Below are 21,536 nucleotides of genomic sequence, written 5' to 3' on the forward strand. Positions count from 1 at the left end.
TGTGGAGAAGACACCAAAGCAGGGTTAACCTATATTAATGGGTTCAGAGAACAGTGATTTCATTTCACTATTCAGCTATAAGTAGGTACACAGAGCACATGGGAGCCAGGGGGAAATGGAATGATAACAAACCCCACACTCGCTCAAACATATGCGTTGAAGGAGAAGGATTTAGGGTTTTTTTTTTTTTTTAATCTATGTGTATGTTGCCAAACTTGCCAGACAAAATGTAGGAGAGCAGGATTAAAAAACCCTTCTCTCCCCTTCCAGGCTTTTATAGCTACAGCCAGCAAAGAGTAGGCACAAGGTCTACGATGGCTATACCGCAAATGGCAACAGAGCTCACCATGAATAGAGAAGTCCTAGGAACACAAAAGCAGACCATCTACACCTTACAGACTAGAGCAGGGCCTGGCCCCCTCCTGCGCGCATGGCGAAGGGGGAATAGGGACATCGCCGCCGCCCCTCCTCCTCCTCCCCCCCCGGGGGGGGAATAATCAGCATCTCCTCCTGCCTCCCCCCATGGAAAAGGGGGGGGAGAGGGGGAAATCAGTAACTCCCTGAAACACCTCCTGCCCCACCACTTGTGGGGGGATGATCACCCTCTCCCGCAATCCTCCCCGGCACCTCCTGCCCCTCCACAGTCCGTGCCAGCCAGCTCCCCGCCGGGGCCCCAGAGCCCCCCCCCGCCTGCCCCCCAGAGCCCCCCCGCCTGCCCCCCTCGGGTCCCCAGAGCCCCCCCCGCCTGCCCCCCTCGGGTCCCCAGAGCCCCCCCCTGCCCCCCAGAGCCCCCCCCGCCTGCCCCCCTCGGGTCCCCAGAGCCCCCGCTTCCCTCTCTCTCGGGCTGGGACGCGGGAACCCTGCCCCGCTCTCACCCCGCCCGAGAAGCCCCCTCCGCGGGGGGCCGCCGCTTTCTCCCGCCGGCCCTCGCCTTCCTCGGCGCCGCCGTACTCGATCTCGCCCTCCTCGGCGGCGGCGCTGGGCTTGAGGCGCTTGGCCTGGCTCTCGTAGGCGCCGTCCTCCTCCTCCTCGTACTGCTCCCCGGACGACGACGGCGACGACATGGCGACGGCGGCCCGGCGGCGCGCACACAACGGGGCGGGTGGCGGCCGCGGCCAGCAGCAGCAGCAGCCCCGGCGACGGCCCGCGCCGCTCCCTGCTCCGGCAGCCAGGCAACCGCTCCCGGGCGGCGATTGGCCGGGCTGCTGGAGGGGAGCGCTAGGATTGGCCGAGCGGCAAGCCCGTCACGCGCCGCGAGCCACGCCCGCCCCCCCTCGGCCCGTTCTCGGAGGGCTGGTGACTGCGGCTTGGGAAAGCCGGGGCGGGGGGGGCGAGGCGCGTGCAGGGGGGCGGGAGCGCGCGGGGCGGCTTGCCCACGCGGCGGGCGGGCCCGCGCGCGCGCGCGCGCGCGCATGGCCCTGATTGGGCGGGGCGGCCCCGCGTGCCGTGCGCTCGCGGGCCGAGCGCCAAGGCCGGGCGAACCGCAGCCCCCCGCCCCCCCCCGCCGCAGTGGGTGGCGCCGGCGGGTGCCTGGGGCGGAGCGGGGCCCGGCGTGAGGGGCGGGGCCCCGGCGGCGGCGGCGGCGAAGCGGGGCAGCCAGTGGCAGAGCAGAGCCCCCACACCCTTGCGGGGCTGGAGGCCGCGGGGACATCCTGCGGCAGGGAGTTCCACCGACTAGCTGTGTTGGTTTTGAACCTGCCACCTTTTCAGCTGCCTGGCCCCTTGCTGGTGACTTGTGAGACCGGGGAACCGAGGCCGCCGTTTCCTTTCCCGGCTTGTGCGTGCGAACGGCCAGGCTGGGCCAGAGCAGTGGTCCCTGCAGCCCCGCACCCTGTCTGCCGACAGTGGCCAGCGCCAGGCCCTTCAGAGGGAACGACCAGAACAGGGCAGTTATCGAGTGACCCATCCCCTGCCGCCCACTCCCAGCTTCTGGCAAACAGGGGCTAGCGACGCTTCAGGCGTGGGGTGGCGTCCCTGCCCATCCTGGCTAATCGCCACTGATGGGCCTGCCCTCCATGAACTTGTCTAGTTCTTTTTTGAACCCTGTTACAGTTTTTGGCCTTCACAACATGCCCTGGCAAGGAGTTCCACAGGTTGACTGTCTGTTGTGAGAAGTAGTACTTCCTTTTGTTTGTTTTAAACCTGCTCCCGATTAATTTTATTGGGTGACTTTTAGGATGTCTCCTCTTTTTCATCCCCTTTCTAAGGGGAACAAATCCAGTCTCTCTTCCCAGGAGATATCTCACTGCTCCTAATTAATCTCCTCACCCATTCACCACCCTGGGCTTCCCTTTGCACATCCTTCCACCTCCACCCCTGACAGTGAACCTCTCCTCACAATCCAGCCTCAGTATTGTCACCCCCCAAGCATTGAAAAATCACAACCCCAGGTCACCTGTAATCATGAGAATACGTATATGTATTCCAGGAGTTGGGGCTTTAAGAAAAACACCAAAGATCATAGAATTTGCACAGAAGTTGGCAACACTGATATACCAGGCCCCTCAAATCTTGCCACCCGGATGACATGATTTTTGGGGGCCTGACTGCTGCCTTTTGAATGCATGGGGTTTACAATGCTGCACCAGTTCAGCTGAAGTCAGGGAGCTGCAGGTGCTGAGCACTTCACTAAACATCAGGCAGTAGGTCATGTGGAACACCTAGTCATTCAGGCACCCAGATTAGTTGATAAGACACTTAAAAGTTTTAGCCTGTGTGATTCACCCAGGATCACGCAGTAAGTCAGTGTTAGAGCTGGGTCTCCTGCCACCCCTGCTCTTATCACTTAACGCTATCTCCTAGCCATATGCCGCCTCAAATAGCAAAAATATAAAATACACGTAGGTTGGTTATACCTGCTGTAATGGTTCAACAGCAGATTCTTCTTGATGGAGAGATTTTTCAGAAGATACTCTCAGGAAACTTTAGGAAGTCCTAGAACCCCAAACTATATAACACTGAATACAAGTAATGACATTTCTCCCATACTGGCAGCTGGCCCCCTCCCTTTCCCAGGAAACAGCAGGTAAATTGCAGGAGAACCATATAAGGGGAGTGGGAAGTGTTATATAACCATCACAAAAGGGACAGCAGCTCTCACTATTGTAAACAGAGTTACCAAGGACACACAGACACCCCAGAGAATGGCGAAGCAGGCACAGAGCCAGGTTCTGATCAGCCTCTCATGCAACTCTGTCAGCCTCAGACCCAGCGTTTAGCCTCCAAACTGTGCCTTGCTCTGAAGGAGGTAAGGGTCAGCTCTTGTGCCTTTGTGGGGTAGCATGGCCCAGGGTTCACCCTCTTACGTGAGAAAGGATTATTCTATTGCAAATTTACCCTGCAAGGTTTGTGAGTGTATAACAGCCTGTACTATCGCTGTGTGTATCCACATTCCCTGGTGATTGGTGCTAGTAAACACGCATAATAGGGCCCATGTGTTGTTTCACAGCCTTTGCTGCTTGCGTATGTTCAGATTGCACAAGGAGTATACACTGCTGCTTATGTTGTACATGTCTCCTTGATGTTTGTAGGGGTTGGAAGGAACTTCTCAAGGCAGGGATGCTGGAACAGCTTTTTTTAGTGAGGGTGCTGAGAGCCACTGAACCAAACTGTAAACCTTGCATATGACAGAAACCACTTGAAGCCAGGGGATGCAGCAGCACCCCTACTTCCAGCATGTATATCTTGAGGTCCTTTCCAGCCCTATGTTTATATGATTCTGTGATGCGCTGATGAGCCCATACCCATCTTGAATGACCCTTTTGTGCATGCCTGACTGTGCACATGGGAAAAAAAGCTATTTGTGTTTAGTGCATGGCTAAGCCTTAAAGCACCCTCAGGCGGCTTTATGCAGCACTCTTTGACTGCCTAACCCATGAAAACATGGAGAAGAACAGTGGTTAAAGTAGAGCAATGGAGGATAGGAAGTTCACACATTTGGTTAGCCTTTACCAGCTGGGGGGGGAATGGGTGGTGTTGGGAAAAAAATTTCTTTTTAATTAATCTGTTGTCTTTCTTGGCTTTGTTCTTTCTGTTTCATTCTATTGAATTGCTTTATTTATCTTTTCCCCTGTCTTTTTCAGTGCCTCTTTTCCCTCAGTCTATATTTCTTGGAAAATTTCAGTGTATTGTTAAGACTGGTGTCCAAACAGCTAAAGCTATATCTCTGTTTTGGGGACAGCTTGTAAGAGATTAATATCAATTGCCATTGAGATTAAGCTTTCTTTTCTCTGTACTTGCCATTTTTCTAAGTACCCAGCACATGTTATTCCAATGGACATAAATGCTTACCTGCAAAATATGAAGTTTCTAATAAATTTCAGTTATATGGACTGTAGTTTTGGGGTTTTATCAGGCATGACATTCTTCCAGGATGTTGTCTGCTGCTGATCTGAATTATAATTAGATAAATTCCACTGCCTTTATGGCATGCTGTGATAATGAGGTCATGTCTACACTAGACAATTAGATTGACTTAAGTTAGGTTGACCTACAGCCTCCGCAGTAATTAAATCGGCTGTTTGTGTGCACGCTGCCCTCCTTCTGCCAGCGGTGCACATCCTCACCAGGAGCGCTTGCACCGGCTTAAGTGGGGCATTGTAGGGGGCTGCCCACTGGAGTCCCGCCACCCCTGGGCAGGCTGCTGGCAATGGGGCTCTCTCTGTCAGTCCCGGAGTGGCAACTGGTGATGTAAGTAGGGTGACCAGACAGCAAATGTGAAAATCGGGACAGGGGGTGGGCGGTAATAGGAGCCTATATAAGAAAAAGCCCCAAATATTGGGACTGTCCCTATAAAATCAGGACATCTGGTCACCCTAGCGGTAAGCAACACGGTATCTACACAAAGAAAAGGAGTACTTGTGGCACCTTAGAGACTAACCAATTTATTAGAGCATAAGCTTTCGTGAGCTACAGCTCACTTCCTCAGATGCATATCGTGGAAACTGCAGCAGGCTTTATATATACACAGAGAATATGAAACAATACCTACTCCCACCCCACTGTCCTACTGGTAATAGCTTATCTAAAGTGATCATCAGGTGGGCCGCACAAATCCAGGAGGGTGAGAAAACAGTTTTCAGTCCACTATGCTCCAGTAGGAAAGGAAATAAAGATTACTCACTTATCAGCATGCACATAAGTGCATGACATAATTACACAAAGAATATTTGCTCAGAGGTTGGAACAAAAACAACCACCTCCAAACTCTGAATGACTTGAAACCACCTGATAGTGCACAGAGCTATGTAACCACATGGTCCTGTCACTAGGCTTGTCTTTGTTGCTGTGTTAGCTATTTGAGTGTTGCTCCTAACCAGACTGCCAACCACACACAAATATCTCTAGCTTGAATTAGGTGGTACTTTAAACTTAGCTGGCCTGTCAGGGAGTAGGGGCTTGAAGCTTGAGTGCTGCTGACACACTAGTGCAGTGTGGATGCATCTATTTTATGTTGCCTGAGTGTTATTTTGCAGAGTGGTTGCTCTCACTCCAGCTAGGCTAACATGAGAGGGTGTTAATTTAAGAGTAAATAACGAGCTAATTCTGCAGTGACGACATACCCACTAAACATTGTTTCATGTTCTCTGTGTATATAAAATCTCCCCACTGTATTTTCTACTGCATGCATCCGATGAAATGAGCTGTAGCTCACGAAAGCTCATGCTCAAATAAATTTGTTAGTCTCTAAGGTGCCACAAGTACTCCTTTTATTTTTGTGGATACAGACTAACACGGCTGCTACTCTGAAACCTGAAATACCCGTTGTTGATCTTGTCTTTCCTCCTCCATTGTTTCTTTGCTTCTTAGCATCAGTTTGTTGTGACTTATATTCAGTTACACTGTACACTCTGTGGTGCCAGGACTGTCTCTTACTATGTGTATCAGAATCATAGAATATCAGGGTTGGAAGGTATCTCAGGAGGTCATCTAGTCCAACCCCCTGCTGTATGTACAGCACCTGGCATAATGAGGCTATGACTGGGACTCTTGGGCATTACTGGAATACAAGTTATAATCAGAAGAACAAACAGCAAAACTATTTCATGCATTTAGGCATAAATATAATAAAATAATCAACGTGGGTTGATCTAACATAGACACAGCAGGATGAAAATGAAAAAGAGAGCTCCCTGGAGATCAGTGTGCTCATGAGGCTTTCAAATGTTGAATTGAAATTATGCGTTACACTTTGCCATCTGTTGTATGCCCAGGCAAGTGGCAATATTAGAATAAGGAGGTTATGGTGGATAATCATCTGACATGAGCTCCCAGTGCAATGCTATGGCCAAAAGAGCTAATGCAATCCTTGGAAGCAAAAATGAACAGGGGAATTTTGAGTAGGAGGAGAGAAGTTTTTTTACCTTGCTATTTGGTACTGGTGTGACTTCTGCTGGAGTACTAGTAGGGATGTGCCAGCCGCCGCTTCCCGCAGCTCCCATTGGCCGGGAATGGCAAAATGTGGCCACTGGGAGCTGTGGGCAGGTGTGACTGCAGACGGTCAATGTAAACAAACTGTCTCACGGCCTGCCAGCAGATTACCCTTATGTGCTGCGTGTGGGCCACAGGTTGCCCACCACTGGCCAAGAGAATGATTAAAGGATTAGAAAGTGTGTCTTATAGTGAGAGACTCAATCTATTTAGCTTAAATACAAAGAAGGTTAAGGAGTGACTTGATCACAGTCTGTAGCTACCTACAAATATTTGACAGTGGGCTCTTCAGCCTAGAAGAGAAAGGTGTAATGAGAGGCTGGAAGTTGAAGCTAGACAAATTAAGACTGGAAATAAGGTGTACATTTTTAAACAGTGATGGTAATTAACCATTTGAACATCATTTCAAAGGTTGTGGTAGATTTCACCATTCCTGGAAACTTTTATATCAAGATTGGATTTTTTTTTTTTAAGATATGTGCTAGAACTTACTTTGGGGAAGTTCCATGGTCTGTGTTATACAGGAGATCAGACTAGATGATCACATTGGTCCTTTCTGGCCTTGGAATCTATGAATGCTCTTGAAAACCCAGTGCTTGATGCTGTGTCCACAAATCCACATCAGCTGTGGGTGTGCTCCAGTGCATTCTCTTTTTTATTGTTGGGAAGTGGTCCTGAGCGCAGGGCTCCTATCATGCTTCCAAATCTCGTGACAAATCCCGTGAGACCTTATAGCTGCAAATCTTGTGCCAATCCTGCAAGACCTCCAGCCCACCCCAGAAGTCCCATGGGAGCTGAACATCTTGTGGGAAATGTAGGGGACAATTTCCTGGTGCAAGTGCTGGAGGAACCAACTAGGGGCGGAGCTCTTCTTGACCTGCTGCTCACATACCGGGAAGAATTAGTAGGGGAAGCAAAAGTGGATGGGAACCTGGGAGGCAGTGACCATGAGATGGTCGAGTTCAGGATCCTGACACAAGGAAGAAAGGAAAGCCGTAGAATACAGACCCTGGACTTCAGAAAAGCAGACTTTGACTCCCTCCGGGAACTGATGGGCAGGATCCCCTGGGAGAATAACATGAGGGGGAAAGGAGTCCAGGAGAGCTGGCGGTATTTTAAAGAATCCTTATTGAGGTGACAGGGACAAACCATCCCGATGTGTAGAAAGAATAGTAAATATGGCAGGCGACCAGCTTGGCTTAACAGTGAAATCCTTGCTGATCTTAAACACAAAAAAGAGGCTTACCAGAAGTGGAAGATTGGACAAATGACCAGGGATGAGTATAAAAATATTGCTCGGGCATGTAGGAGTGAAATCAGGAAGGCCAAATCACACTTGCAGTTGCAGCTAGCAAGAGATGTTAAGAGTAACAAGAAGGGTTTCTTCAGGTATGTTGGCAACAAGAAGAAAGCCAAGGAAAGTGTGGGCCCCTTACTGAATGAGGGAGGCAACCTAGTGACAGAGGATGTGGAAAAAGCTAATGTACTCAATGCTTTTTTTGCCTCTGTCTTCACGAACAAGGTCAGCTCCCAGACTACTGCACTGGGCAGCACAGAATGGAGAGGAGGTGGCCGGCCCTCTGTGAAGAAAGAAGTGGTTCGGGACTATTTAGAAAAGCTGGACATGCACAAGTCCATGGGGCCGGATGCGTTGCATCCGAGAGTGCTAAAGGAATTGGCGGATGTGATTGCAGAGCCATTGGCCATTATCTTTGAAAACTCATGGCGATCGGGGGAAGTCTAATGTAGTGCCAATCTTTAAAAAAGGGAAGGAGGAGGATCCTGGGAACTACAGGCCAGTCAGCCTCACCTCAGTCCCCGGAAAAATCATGGAGCAGGTCCTCAAGGAATCAATTCTGAAGCACTTAGAGGAGAGGAAAGTGATCAGGAACAGTCAGCATGGATTCACCAAGGGCAAGTCATGCCTGACTAATCTAATTGCCTTTATGATGAGATAACTGGTTCTGTGGATGAAGGGAAAGCAGTGGATGTGTTATTCCTTGACTTTAGCAAAACTTTTGACATGGTCTCCCGCAGTATTCTTGCCAGCAAGTTAAAGAAGTATGGGCTGGATGAATGGACTATAAGGTGGATAGAAAGTTGGCTAGATTGTCGGGCTCAACGGGTAGTGATCAATGGCTCCATGTCTAGTTGGCAGCCGCTATCAAGTGGAGTGACCCAAGGGTTGGTCCTGGGGCCGGTTTTGTTCAATATCTTCATTAATGATCTGGAGGATGGTGTGGATTGCACTCTTAGCAAGTTTGCCGATGACACTAAACTGGGAGGAGTGGTAGATACGCTGGAGGGTAGGGATAGGATACAGAGGGACCTAGACAAATTGGAGGATTGGGCCAAAATAAATCTGATGAGGTTCAACAAGGACAAGTGCAGAGTCCTGCACTTAGGACGGAAGAATCCCATGCACCGCTACAGACTAGGGACCAAATGGCTCGGCAGCAGTTCTGCAGAGAAGGACCTAGGGGTGACAGTGGATGAGAAGCTGGATATGAGTCAACAGTGTGCCCTTGTTGCCAAGAAGGCCAATGGCATTTTGGGCTGTATAAGTAGGGGCATTGCCAGCAGATTGAGGGACGTGATCGTTCCCCTCTATTCGACATTGGTGAGGCCTCATCTGGAGTAGTGTGCCCAGTTTTGGGCCCCAAACTACAAGAAGGATGTGGAAAAATTGGAGAGAGTCCAGCGAAGGACAACAAAAATGGTTAGGGGACTGGAACACATGACTTATGAGGAGAGGCTGAGGGAACTGGGATTGTTTAGTCTATGGAAGAGAAGAATGAGGGGGGTTTTGATAGCTGCTTTTAACTACCTGAAAGGTGGATCCAAAGAGGATGGATCTAGACTATTCTCAGTGACAGCAGATGACAGGACAAGGAGTAATGGTCTCAAGTTGCAGTGGGGGAGATTTAGGTTGGATATTAGGAAAAACTTTTTCACTAAGAGGGTGGTGAAACACTAGAATGCGTTACCTAGGGAGGTGGTGGAATCCTCTTCTGTCATGAACCTGCAATTTTTTTGTTCTTTTTCAACATCTAATGGCTCTGTTAAAGAGTGCATGTCCTTAAATTGGAATAGGCATACAGTAACCTGTGTTGCTGGCTAAGAGGAACGAGGCCGCCCCTGGACTCCAAGCTTTCTTGACTTCTTGGAAGCTGTGACAGGACTTTTGCAAACTAGGCACAGCTAGTGATAGACAGGGACTGTGTCTGCCCCCTCAATTTGTGGAGTATATCCAACCTTCACCAAAACTGTGCAATCTCAAGTTCTTTGTAGACACATCACTGTTCCTGGATGCTCATGGAACTGCAGTGGTTTGTAAATCCTTTTTCTATCTATGTCTCACTAGAGGGTTGCACTCTTTCCTCCCTTAATGCACTTCACTAGTTATCCATACCTAGGGTGACCAGATGTCCTGAGTTTATAGGGACAGTCCCGATATTTGGGGTTTTATCTTATATAGGTGCCTATTTCCTCCCCCGCCCCCACTCGGTCCCAATTTTTCACACTTTTTGTCTGGTCACCCTATCCATACCTATCCATGGAGGACTAGTGCAGTGCATTTGACTTATAGGAATAGTCTTGAGTATTGCCTGTAAACTGGCATAAGGAAGATGCAGCTGTGCACCTCCTGTATGTGGTGGGCGACTATAAGAAGATAACAGTAAGGTTCTATGCTACATACTGGCTATGTATTTGCTTCTCTATGCAGGAAAGAAATACCAGTATAAATTAACACCTTAGCCTATACCTATATAATTATACCAGTGTAACGCCCGTGTGGACAATCTTATTCCTGTGTCAGAATCGCCTTGTTTTGGTTTAGCTTATGTCACTTTGGAAGGGTTTAATTTAGGGATGTAAATATCATTTAAAAAGTTAACCGGTTAAATGATTACAATTATATCATTTAACCGGTTAACTGAGTCGCTTCAGATGGCCCAGCATGGACGGGGCTGGGGTCCCTCCGGATGGACGGCGTGGGGGGGGCTGGGGCCAGGGCTGTGCCTGCTGGCGCACAGAGGGTTAACGGTTAAGGTCGGTTTACCTGGTAAATCTAATGTTAACTGGTTAACCTTTTACATGCCTAGTTTAATTATAATAATACTGGTATAACTGGTAAAACTTTCCTATCCAAACAAGTCTACAGTGCAATTGAAGGTGTGTTAGTTTCTTGAAAAGACCTAACCTTGAACCTTGAAAAAGGTTTAGGACGTGACAGAGATCAAAGGCTACATTTTCAAAATGTGGCCTCTAAAACTGCATACCCAAACCAGCATGCCCAAGTTGTTGTATGCCCTCCAATATGGATCTGTTAACCCAGACTGGGCTGTTAGATGTATAACTACCTGGTTTTGGCACACAAGTGTTCACACAAATCTAAGTTTTTGGCATGTGCAAAAAGTTTAGGTTGAAATCTAGAAGCTGGGTTTAGGGCACTTTGGAAATGTTCTGCTCCAGCAGCAAGACAGGAAAGGGTCATCATACTCACTCATTTACAGGGTTTGTTGCTTCCACTTATCACACACTAACATCCATCCCTCTTGCAAAAAGATTATTAAAAGGGTAAGAAGAACTGAAAGCTTGTTTTGGTTTGATAGCTTCCTCTCTCTGCACAATGATTATGCTGCTATTCATTTTGGAAACAGATCACAGTGAAGTGAGCACTACAAAGTTATTTGCTACCGTTATGCAATGAGCAACATTATTTAAGCAGATAGCAAAAAGTAAACATTTAGGCCAACATTTTCATGAGCATCCATGTAACAGCATTTCTGCGTCCTACTGGTCCCCAGTACACAAGGCAGCAGCTGGCCGATAAAAGGGGCTGCTGGAGAGATAGGATAGGGAGAATACCTGGGGAAAGTCAAGGCTGCCTATTCAGATGAAGTGGTTTGATCCTTAGCTGGGGAAGTGTTTGTTGGTCTCTGCTTATGCTTATATCACCTTTTTTGGATTTGGGTTCACAAAGATCTTCTCCTACTGAACAGTATCTGCTGTTATGGTTTGATTCTGCACAGTCACCCCACCAACTTACAGTCCTCTAAGTTTGGATACTCAGTGTAAGTCACCTATAGCCTGATATTCAGAGTTCCTAAGCACCCACTAGGATCCAGAGGAGCAAGAGCGGTGGCTGCTCAGAATCCATGTGGATCTCTGGTAGGGCACCCAAACATTGTCGCAACCAGTGTTAATGGACACTTTTGAAATGTTGGTTTTAAAATTCTACCCTGAAAAGTAACTACATAAAATTAGCACCCAGTAGATCCTTGCAGTGTTGCCAGCTCTTATGATTTGATCGTGAGTTTCACAATATTGGTTGTGTTTCTTAAAGTATCAGATACTGGAATCAGGTTATTAGCTGAGAATTTGGGCTTTCATATTTTAAAAAAAGTTTCTAGCTCTTGTCATAGAGAAAAGCTTGAAAATGTGATCTTTGAACACTCGAACACCAGGCCAAAAAAACAGCCAAACAGACCCTTCTTCCTCTCCCCCCAACAACCATATTATCTTGAAATTCTCATGATTTTAAAGCCAATCTTATGATTTGGGGCAGTCTGACTCAAGATTTTTGAATGCTTGGGATTGGCAATACTTTCTTTGAATATATTCAGAGGCATATTACTTACTTTAGTATAAAACACTGAACAGGTTTTTTGAGTTCCTCTGTGATTCTGGGAAAGTCACTTCAACCAGACTTTTCACTTGTGGTCACTAATTGTTACCCGGCAGACAGATTTGCAGAAGTGCTGGCCACCCACAACTGCAACTGAACTCAGTGGTAGCTGTGCTTTGAATGTGTAAAGTGCTATATAATGCTGAGTGAGCACTCGGAAATATTGGGCCCTAAGTGTCTGAGATTGGGCATCCAATATGAGTGGACACTTTTGACTTTAATCTCTGTGCCTCAGCTTCCTATTTGTGAAATGGGGATAATCCCAACCCCTTGCCTCACAGGGATACTGTGATGATAAATTTAAGTTTGTGAAGCACTCAGATACTCTAGTGATGAGCACCATAAAAAAACTTCCACGAGGAAGTTAATAATTCTGTCTTCAGGGAATTCTTTTTTTAAAAATAATTTTTTGGGGAATTTCATGTTGGTTCATTTTATCCACCTGGGTGGGAGGCCCGGGGGGCCAGGCAGGTCCTGCCCTGGTGGGGGGAAAGGCCCCAGGTAGGCTGGAGAGCAAGCCTACACACACCCAACCCACAGCAGTGGCCCCTGTACCACAGGACTGGAACTCTGGGCACTGCAACCTGATGCATGGATTCACAGAACTGCTCAGGTTTGGCCCAGCCACCCTGACAGAGAGGTGGCTATGCCAAACCTGGGTGGTGCAGAGACCCCAGGGGCTGGGGTTTTTTTGTTTTATGTTGTTTTTCATTTTATTGTGTATTATTTGGTATTTGTGAAAAACATGGGGCTCTAGTGAGCAGTAAATAAAGCCTGGGGCTACACACTGCCCATTGAGGAGAAAACAAAATATTGAATAGCTACTCGTCAATTGAAGCACCATCCACCCTGTGCAGTGAATGAGGCAGGGGTTCTGTGGAAAAAGATAGTATGTGATCGTGTAATTAAAGACTATCATAGTTCATGCACACAAAGGGGCCAAATTAAGGTTGCAAGGTCAGCCTTAATTTTGGCATTTCCTAACTTTTGAGTACTTGACTTTTTAACTTCAATAATAATCTTTCAACATAGCTTTTTGTGTACAGTTTCCTTGGTTTTTTAAAAAGCAAACAAACAGAAATTCCATCTTGTGGCATCATGTTGATATCCACATGGATCAACAGCAGGGCTGGAACCTTTAGGTTCACCACACAGACCTCTGCCACTTTACCCTATGAGAAGCACATCATGGTATCCATTCAGACAATTTTTATCCCAGTTATCAGCCTCAAAGAAGTCCAAATCCAACATGAGTTAATTCTGCATATCTGGTTCCCAGCCCTTATGCACTGATGGCAAAGGTGAAGGTCTTAACACCAATGTCTCCTATTAGTTAATGGACATGCATTCCTAATCACAGTTTCCATTTGAAACCAAGTATGCTTTTGGTTCCTCTTTCCCACAGCATTTTTAACATGTCTGATTTAATAACTTCTTATATTTGAGTTATCTTATATAATGGGGCTGTCCCAGGTAAGTCCAAGATTTGTCCTTTCTATTTGGTGTCTCAACTGGTTTAGGGGATTTTATTATTTGGGACCTGTCCTGACTTGCATTTGACTGGATGTTTGTATTATTGCCAATACAACCTGGTCTACATAATATTTGTCGAGCCATCATTTCCTGCATCTGATTAGAATCTCCTTTCTCAACATGAGTATTGGACACATGAATTCCTCCAAAACATAGAGGTATCACTTTCACATCCTCCCTAGCTGTTGTTTTTGCCTCTGTTGTGCCAATGCCATGAAATAATTGTAGTTCTGTGGCAAATTCTAGAGTCTCAGAAGGTCTCCTTGGCTTCCAGACACTCATTTGATTTGTGTGTCCAGGCCCAGCTGGGCATCAGTGAATTGGTCCATTGCCATAGAATCACAGAAATGTAGGCCTGGAAGGGACCTCAAAAAGGTCATCTAGTCCACCGACTGCACTCAGGCAGTACCAAGTAAATCAAGACCATCTTATCCATGGTATCTGCAGTGGCCTTTTAAAAACAATCTCAGTATAACTTCTCTTTCTATCCAGAACAGGACCATGTCACTGGACCATATCACCAATGTTTTACTTTTATATATTTCTGTGAAAATGCTGTCCACACCTAAACAGTCACTAAGCATCCCCTGCCAGCAAGGTCTATAAGGGATGTGAACAGCTGCTTCACCCAATAAACTGAAGGACGCTTGGTTGAAATGCCTCTGGGGCCTCCTCCCTGGCACATCTGACTAGCATCCAGCTCAGCTACCAGGGCTGAGCAATGGCCTGAATGCTTAGATTGCAGCATGGATAGCTCAAACTTCAAAATACTGGTTCCGTTGTTTTGATGTCATAAGAAGGAGATTGTTTCCTTCCTTTAGTTTTGCCTCTGTCAACGGCAATATTCACAAACCACGTAAATTAAACTGTGATAACTAAAACAAATAGGTATTGAATTCAGGGTTATTAAATACATAGTGTTTTAAGATAATTTATTTTATCTGGATGTACAAGCAACCTTCCTCCCTCTTATTTGCATGAGTCCCTGGGAGCTCACTAGAAACCTCCAAAAATGTGACCAAAATAAACCCAGGATAACAGTAATTAGTACATAGCTCTTATAAAGAATTTTTTGTCCACAGAACTCAAAGCACTTAACAAAGGAGGGCAGTATCTTTATCCCCATTTTACAGATATAGGTAAATGGAGGCATGAAGAGTGGAAATGACTTGCTCAGGGTCACCCAGCAGGCCAGTGGCAGAGCTGGGAATAGACCCCAGGTTTCCCTAAAAGATCCAACACTCCAGATTAGAAAACAACCTCACTAGTGAGTGAATATATCAATATTTTAATTCCCAGGCATTCAAAAATATGAGACTCCCAGTGAGGTAATGCGGGTTTTTTGGGGGATGGGGTTAAATATCTATTGGGTTCTTTTTGTTTCCCTTCTGGTTTTTGAGTCATTAGGATCATGTTTGTAAGCTTTTCTCTTCAGTCCTGAGAGCTAGAAGCTTACATTTTTAATTAAAGCTGAGATTCTCAGCTATCAAATGACTCCAGGCTCCGGGGCTTCAAGGAATACACCAAGTATTATGAGATTTGTGACAAAAAGGCTAGAGATAGTAACACTGAATATGGACCTGCTATTCATGTAATAAATTGCAAGGACACAGTTTGCAGAACTATGTGAGAAACTGTATTTGTCACAAACCTTAGACTGCTTCACCTGAAATTTGCCCACTGATCTGTCTCCACTTTAAGGTAGCTTGTCAGATAAATATTTTCTTTTTTATCTCAAATGTGGAGTTTTCCACCCTGAAAATTACACTGGCTTGAGGGCCAGGACAGATAATATGGAGTTTTGCATCAGTGACATGTTTAAGGCCTGATACATCTTTATCCTGCAGAGCTGGAAACAGGGAGCTAAATTCTGTGCTGGTTAAGATACACCAGCAGAGAATATGGCCCAAGAGCTTTATTTCAATGACAAGGAGAGATTCATAGCCCTCAGTAGAGAGGTCAAGATATCAGATTTTTAAATCATGACATGTATAGGTATAGAAAAGTCACTTGAGAGGTTTTCATAGCTTCTGCTGAGCCAGGTGTAGTTGGACTGCAATCAAAGCTTCTGGCTTTATAGTCAAATAGATTTAAAATAGCAGGCCTAATTAAATCCTTTCAAACTCTCTGAAACATCAATTTTCTGTATGTTAGGGCCTGCTCCAGCTCTTACTAGGGTCAACTGAAAGATTCCCATTGGTTCCAGCAGGAGTTGGATCAATCCTTTATGTGGCACATGCCAATAAGTGCTAGTGAGGCACAGTTTGAAGATTTTTCAGCACACATTTAGGATGTATAGTTGTTGTATAACTCTCTTGGCTTCACCACAAAGGAAGAATGGGCCCATCCCAAACACACACACACACCTCTATCCGGCCAGCCCCGTGTTGTAGAAGAGCCACCAGAGGAGCTCCATCGTGTGGGTGGAGTTTCCCTGTGATGGAATAGCCCTGGGGAAACTCATGCATTGCCTGAACCCGGGTTGGTCTAGATGTTCACTTCTTGGTGCCTTAACTGGGTACTTCCAGTCACTGCATTGGCAGAAAATACATTTGAACAACCTTAACTCTACGGCCTTGTCTACATACAAAAGTTGTATCACTTTAATGTTACCTGATATACTTAAAATGGTTCAACCCCTCTAATGTGGATGCAGTTATACCAGTATAAAGGTGCCTTATACCAATGGTTCTCAACCTTTTTGCGCTCAGGACCCATTTGTGTATGTTCATGGCCTGTCCCAGTAAACAGCCTGGGGGTGGAGGCCCTGGGGTGGTTTTGGTCATGTCCTGCCCCCTGAGGAGGGGTCTTGCCCAGCACTTACCCCGCAGTGGAGGCTCCTGCAGCTCCTGTGCTGTGGGTCTGGCTGGGCTTGGTCTCTGCTCCGGGTGTTGGTTGCACTGCTGCTCAGGTTTGGCCCCAGCCCCTGACTGGACCAAATTTGTGTGAGTGGAGATGTGCCATTCACTTAAACTTGGCCTACCCAGGCTCCTGTCATCATGATGGCTCAGCCAAACCTGAGTGGCACTGAGACCCCGGAGGTTGCAGTGCTTGGACCAGGGAGGCGAGCCCAGCCAGCCCTGTGGGAGAGGAGTCACAGGAGTTGCTATGCGACCCTTTGAAACATTCTGGGAACGCAATTTTGGGTCCCGACTCACTGGCTGAGAAACCGTGTCTCATACCAATAAAGCTTATTTGTGTACAAGAAGGAGAATATGCAATATTGGTATGAAGCAGCCTTACACCAGTATAAACAGAGTGCACACACGGTTTGTACTGCTCAACTATAAAGTCAGACACTTAGCTCAAGTGTCAGAGTGGTAGCCGTGTTAGTCTATCAGCAAAAACAACGAGGAGTCCTTGTGGCACCAGTGGTGGATTAATGATTTTGCCGCCCCAGACCCTGAAATAACTGCTGCCCCCGGCCCCATATGAACTTATTTTAGTTTTTTTACAAATTCATTTGAACTAAAATGAATCTAAATATCATTAAAATAATTGAACACTTACAAGTTTTATTATAAATGAACTGACAGGTACAGCGGACCCTTGCTTGAATACGCGTCCGTATAGCGCAATGTCGCTTATAGTGCGGGACCACACATAGATCCAAAACCCCGCATCCAAGCGGGAGTCCGGTGCAGTTTAGGATTCTCGTGTGTATGTTTACTAAATGGGGTCGCGCCGTCATTGGTGGTTTCAATACGCGCTGTGATTGGTAGAATTGCGGCCTCACTGATGCCGCAATTACAAAAATGCTGCTGTTATAAATTTGCCACCCCTGCAAATTTGCTGCCCGAGGCGGAGGCCTTGTCAGCCTAGGTCATAATACGCTGCTGTGTGGCACCTTAGAAACTAACAAATTTATTTGGGCATAAGCTTCTGTGGGCTAGAATCCACTTTATCGGATGCTGATGAAGTGGGTTCAAGCCCACGAAAGCTTATGCCCAAATAAATTTGTTAGTCTCTCAGGTGCCACAAGGACTCCTCGTTGTTTTAGCTCAAGTAGTTATACTGGTCCAAAAAACTGGGTTTATACTTGGCATGTGGATGTGTGCACACAATAAAGCCTTACCATGCTGTTGCCGGCACCCAGTGCCGAGAGGCTGAACAACAGCTTGAGTGGTTCGTTACCCGGTGTGCTGCACCCAATAATCACAACGGGGTGGAGAAGCAGAAAAGTTTATTTGCAGCTGCAAAAAGGTACAGGGAGAATAAAATCTCAAATCCTGCACAACAGAGCAGGAAGTTACACAGGCTTTTATACATCCTTTTTCCCAGCATACTTATCCAATAGCAAGCTGCTCCAAGTATCCATATAGCCAGCCAATCCAGTTCCCAGCTAGTTCCCTGATTCTCTGTATCATTTGTTAAACTATACATAAAGCTGCTTTATTCAGCATTGTTCTTCCATATCTCCCCTGTTTGGCCTTGCTTAGTTTCAGGCAGTCTGACTCTGCAACATACTGTTGCAGATTCTCAGCATAACTGCTGTGTGTGCCTCCAGGCGGGGGGGCCAAGGACACTTGGGCCTAGCACACAGAGCTGCTGCGAGTGCCTCCAGGCAGGAGGGGGGGGGCAAGGACACCGGGGCCTAGTGCGAGGGGGCTTCATCGACACTCGTGGTCTTCCATCCCCTCGAGTTACCTAGTGGCCATGCCCCAGTGTTCCCAACAATGCTGCCTTTAGTCCTGTGAAAAAAAGGTTAACGGCTTTTTGCACTCTAAAATGTATCTTTGTCCTGTGGTTTCCATAGCCATCCTTCCTCCCTACACCTTTCTGTTCTGCTTTTATTTATACAGGAACTGTCTTGTTCAGAGTCTGCTAGCATGTTTTGCAGCTTTTTTTATCTCATGCTAATCAGCAACATGCATATCTGTCAGTGAACACTTCTAAGACAAAAAGAAAAGGAGTACTAGTGGCACCTTAGAGACTAACAAATTGGTTAGTCTCTAAGGTGCCACTAGTACTCCTTTTTGCGAATACAGTCTAACATGGCTGCTACTCTGACAGCAGCAAATTTGCACTAACTTGAGTAAATCCTTCCCCCACAACCCCCTTCCATCTCCTCATCCCATCCATGGCATTGCAGATCTCTAGCAGCAACAAAGCCAGTAAAGTTCCATTGCACACAGGCAGGGGGAAGGGAAGATGCTGAGCCATGCAGGCCATCTGTGTACCATGGATGTGTGCTCGGTGCGGGCTCCAGTACCCTAGTGATAAAGAGTTGGGCAGGAATTATAGATGTACTCCTATGCAAACCCACTGCAGAGTGGAGTGTGGGAGTTGAGGTAAAAAACTACCACTCTGTGGCCTGGGAGGAAGATTCCAACAAAGCTGGAGCAAACATTTAGCTGTAGATCATCGGCCATAGTGTGCTTTTCAGTGATGTTTGCAAGGGGTGTGTGTGATGTGTCATGCTGTCTGGAGTGGCTCATGACCGTGAGTGCCTACCTCAGGGCACAGAGTAGCAGCCGTGTTAGTCTGTATCGGCAAAAAGAACAGGAGTACTTGAGGCACCTTGGAGACTAACAAATTGTTAAAAAAACAGCAGATATCCCCATTATGCTCTATGATTAGATTTTACCAAGCCAGTAATAAATGTGAACTCCTGGATCACTGTATCAGTCTTACCATGGAGTCAGACAGTCTCCTTAGACTCTCCAGTCTATCTTGCCACCCAGGCAAACTGGACTTAGTGATAAATGGTCACACCAAAAATCACACTGAATTGAGTAAAGACAACCCCTGTGCCCAATTCTATAATAATGCTAAAGTTTTATTGACTAGGAAAAATAAACAAGTTATTTAGTGGTTAAATCAAGCAAACGTATGTACAAGCTAAATCCTCAGAGTGACAGAGTTGTAGTGATGTAGTCTGTCCATTCAAAGTGTCTTGCAGGGAAGACCCAGGAGGCAACCTCATAGGATCTCTGTCTTCAGTTTGGTGGCTCTGACCCTGTGTGAGTTCAAACAGTGAAGAAATGGAATATTTTCCTGTGACTTTGTTTTATTTCCTTCATTCAGCTTCCAAATCCCCAGGATGAGCTTCCTGGCAGGTAGCATTTCCAAGGTGGGATAGGCCAATTAACCAATCATTTGTATTGCAGTGTTCTTCAATGGCCCATCTGATTTTGATGATCCTTCGGGATGGGCAGAGGGGATGATTCCTATGCCTGGATTCACAAGTTCAGAGCAAATATTTTCAAAGTTATAAAGCAAAAACCATATTTTCTTATAGCATGGAATAGCGACATTATAAGTAGGATTAATTTACAAACGTTTAGTCCTATTAATTAATTAATTAATTATCCTTTAATAAGTAGGATTAATTTACAAACGTTTCATAGAGTCTAAACACTCAATAGGTTTCAGAGTAGCAGCCGTGTTAGTCTGTATCTGCAAAAAGAACAGGAGGACTTGTGGCACCTTAGAGACTAACAAATTTATTTGAGCATAAGCTTTCGTGGGCTACAGAACATACATAGTACATATCACTTCCAGGTCATAGTAGGTGACATGCAGCGGATACAGATTGCCTTTCTTCTCCAGCACAGACAAGTTATCGTTGTTGCCAATGCTCACAATTCTACTGTGAAAAGAAAAGGAGGACTTGTGGCACCTTAGAGACTAACAAATTTATTTGAGCATAAGCTTTCGTGGGCTACAGCCCACTGTTCTGTTGTGTGGTTCATTTGAAGGTGTTGGAATTATTATTTATTCAGGATATTACCAGAACATTCATTTAACCATAAATTCCGTTATTACAGCAATTGGCATTTAGATTTAAACATGTCTATAAAGCCTAAATAACAAGCAATTTACTACATCCAAACTGTAACAAGACATTTATAAGCATTTGATCAAGATACTTACAAATGTGCTAAACCGCTGGGGGGGGGAGAGAGTGAGTGGGTGGGTGGCTGGGTGTGGTCAGGCAGGTATTAACCATGAACCCTTTAACAAACAAGTGATGTAATTGCCAATTACTAACTTCAGCTAAAAACCAATTTGAGATAGGTTATCCCTTTTTCCAGTCTTAATCTGGATACGATTTACAACCTCCTTTCTCCCCAAGGCCTTTCCTCCCTCTCCTCCCTGCTGACTGACAGTTTTTCCTAATTTTTGAGGTAACACTGGTATGTGGGGTGAGAAGGGCCATGTTGGCTCCTTTTAAGATAGATACTGTGTCTTATTTAAACCCATCTGCAGTCACCCCATTGGTCCAAGGCCTTCTTTTTAGAAGCTTCTCCGTATTTTGAAGCTTCTCCTTATTTATTCTTTGAACCAGACACTCTCCCCACTTCATTTTTTCTGGCCTTATAAATCACTTCTTGAAAATCTCTTTTTTATGGTCTAGTTTGGGTGTTTCTTTACAGCACATGTTTCTATAGCCAAACTTAAGCTAATTTTCATTCTCTAATTTTGTTCCTTCTACAGCAGGTAATGCTAATATAGGGGAGTTCATCTGACCTCAGATCATCCTCCTCCACACCTCCTCACATCAGAGAATGGTGGCCGTTGGGGCCTCCTTCATAGCAACAAAGGAGGATTGCTTCCAGACCCATCCATCCCCTAGGGAATGCATTTCTCCATTCCTTGCTCAGGTAAAACTCCCACAGAATTGTCCCTTTGATCTTTAAAGCAATGTCCCAGAAGTTCTCTAAGGGTGCACTGTAATTTTTGAAACCAAACTAATTACAAAGAGAAAACTTAGTGGATTTCTATTTCAGAGTAACAGCCGTGTTAGTCTGTATTCGCAAAAAGAAAAGGAATACTTGTGGCACCTTAGAGACTAACCAATTTATTTGAGCATAAGCTTTCGTGAGCTACAGCTCACTTCATCGGATGCATCGATGAAGTGAGCTGTAGCTCACGAAAG

General features: G+C 46.1%; 2 protein-coding genes across 2 annotated transcripts in view; one reads left to right on the forward strand and one right to left on the reverse strand.

Moving 5' to 3' along the window:
- HNRNPLL (heterogeneous nuclear ribonucleoprotein L like) overlaps positions 1 to 1,263 on the reverse strand; it is a 40,654-nt gene extending 39,391 nt beyond the window's left edge. Inside the window, exon 1 of the mRNA XM_084624046.1 lies at positions 876 to 1,263. Within this exon, the coding sequence (XP_084480172.1) occupies positions 876 to 1,064 (189 nt within the window). The 5' untranslated portion in view covers positions 1,065 to 1,263. The remainder of the gene's footprint in view (positions 1 to 875) is intronic.
- Positions 1,264 to 3,153: 1,890 nt separating this feature from the next.
- The window catches only part of GALM (galactose mutarotase), an 82,172-nt gene continuing 63,789 nt past the window's right edge, over positions 3,154 to 21,536 (forward strand). Inside the window, exon 1 of the mRNA XM_084623576.1 lies at positions 3,154 to 3,247. The gene's annotated coding sequence lies outside the window, so the exon portion shown is untranslated. The remainder of the gene's footprint in view (positions 3,248 to 21,536) is intronic.

Source organism: Lepidochelys olivacea, assembly GCF_965140295.1.
Source record: "Lepidochelys olivacea isolate rLepOli2 genome assembly, chromosome: 3".
In the NCBI taxonomy this organism is placed as follows: Eukaryota; Metazoa; Chordata; order Testudines; family Cheloniidae; genus Lepidochelys; species Lepidochelys olivacea.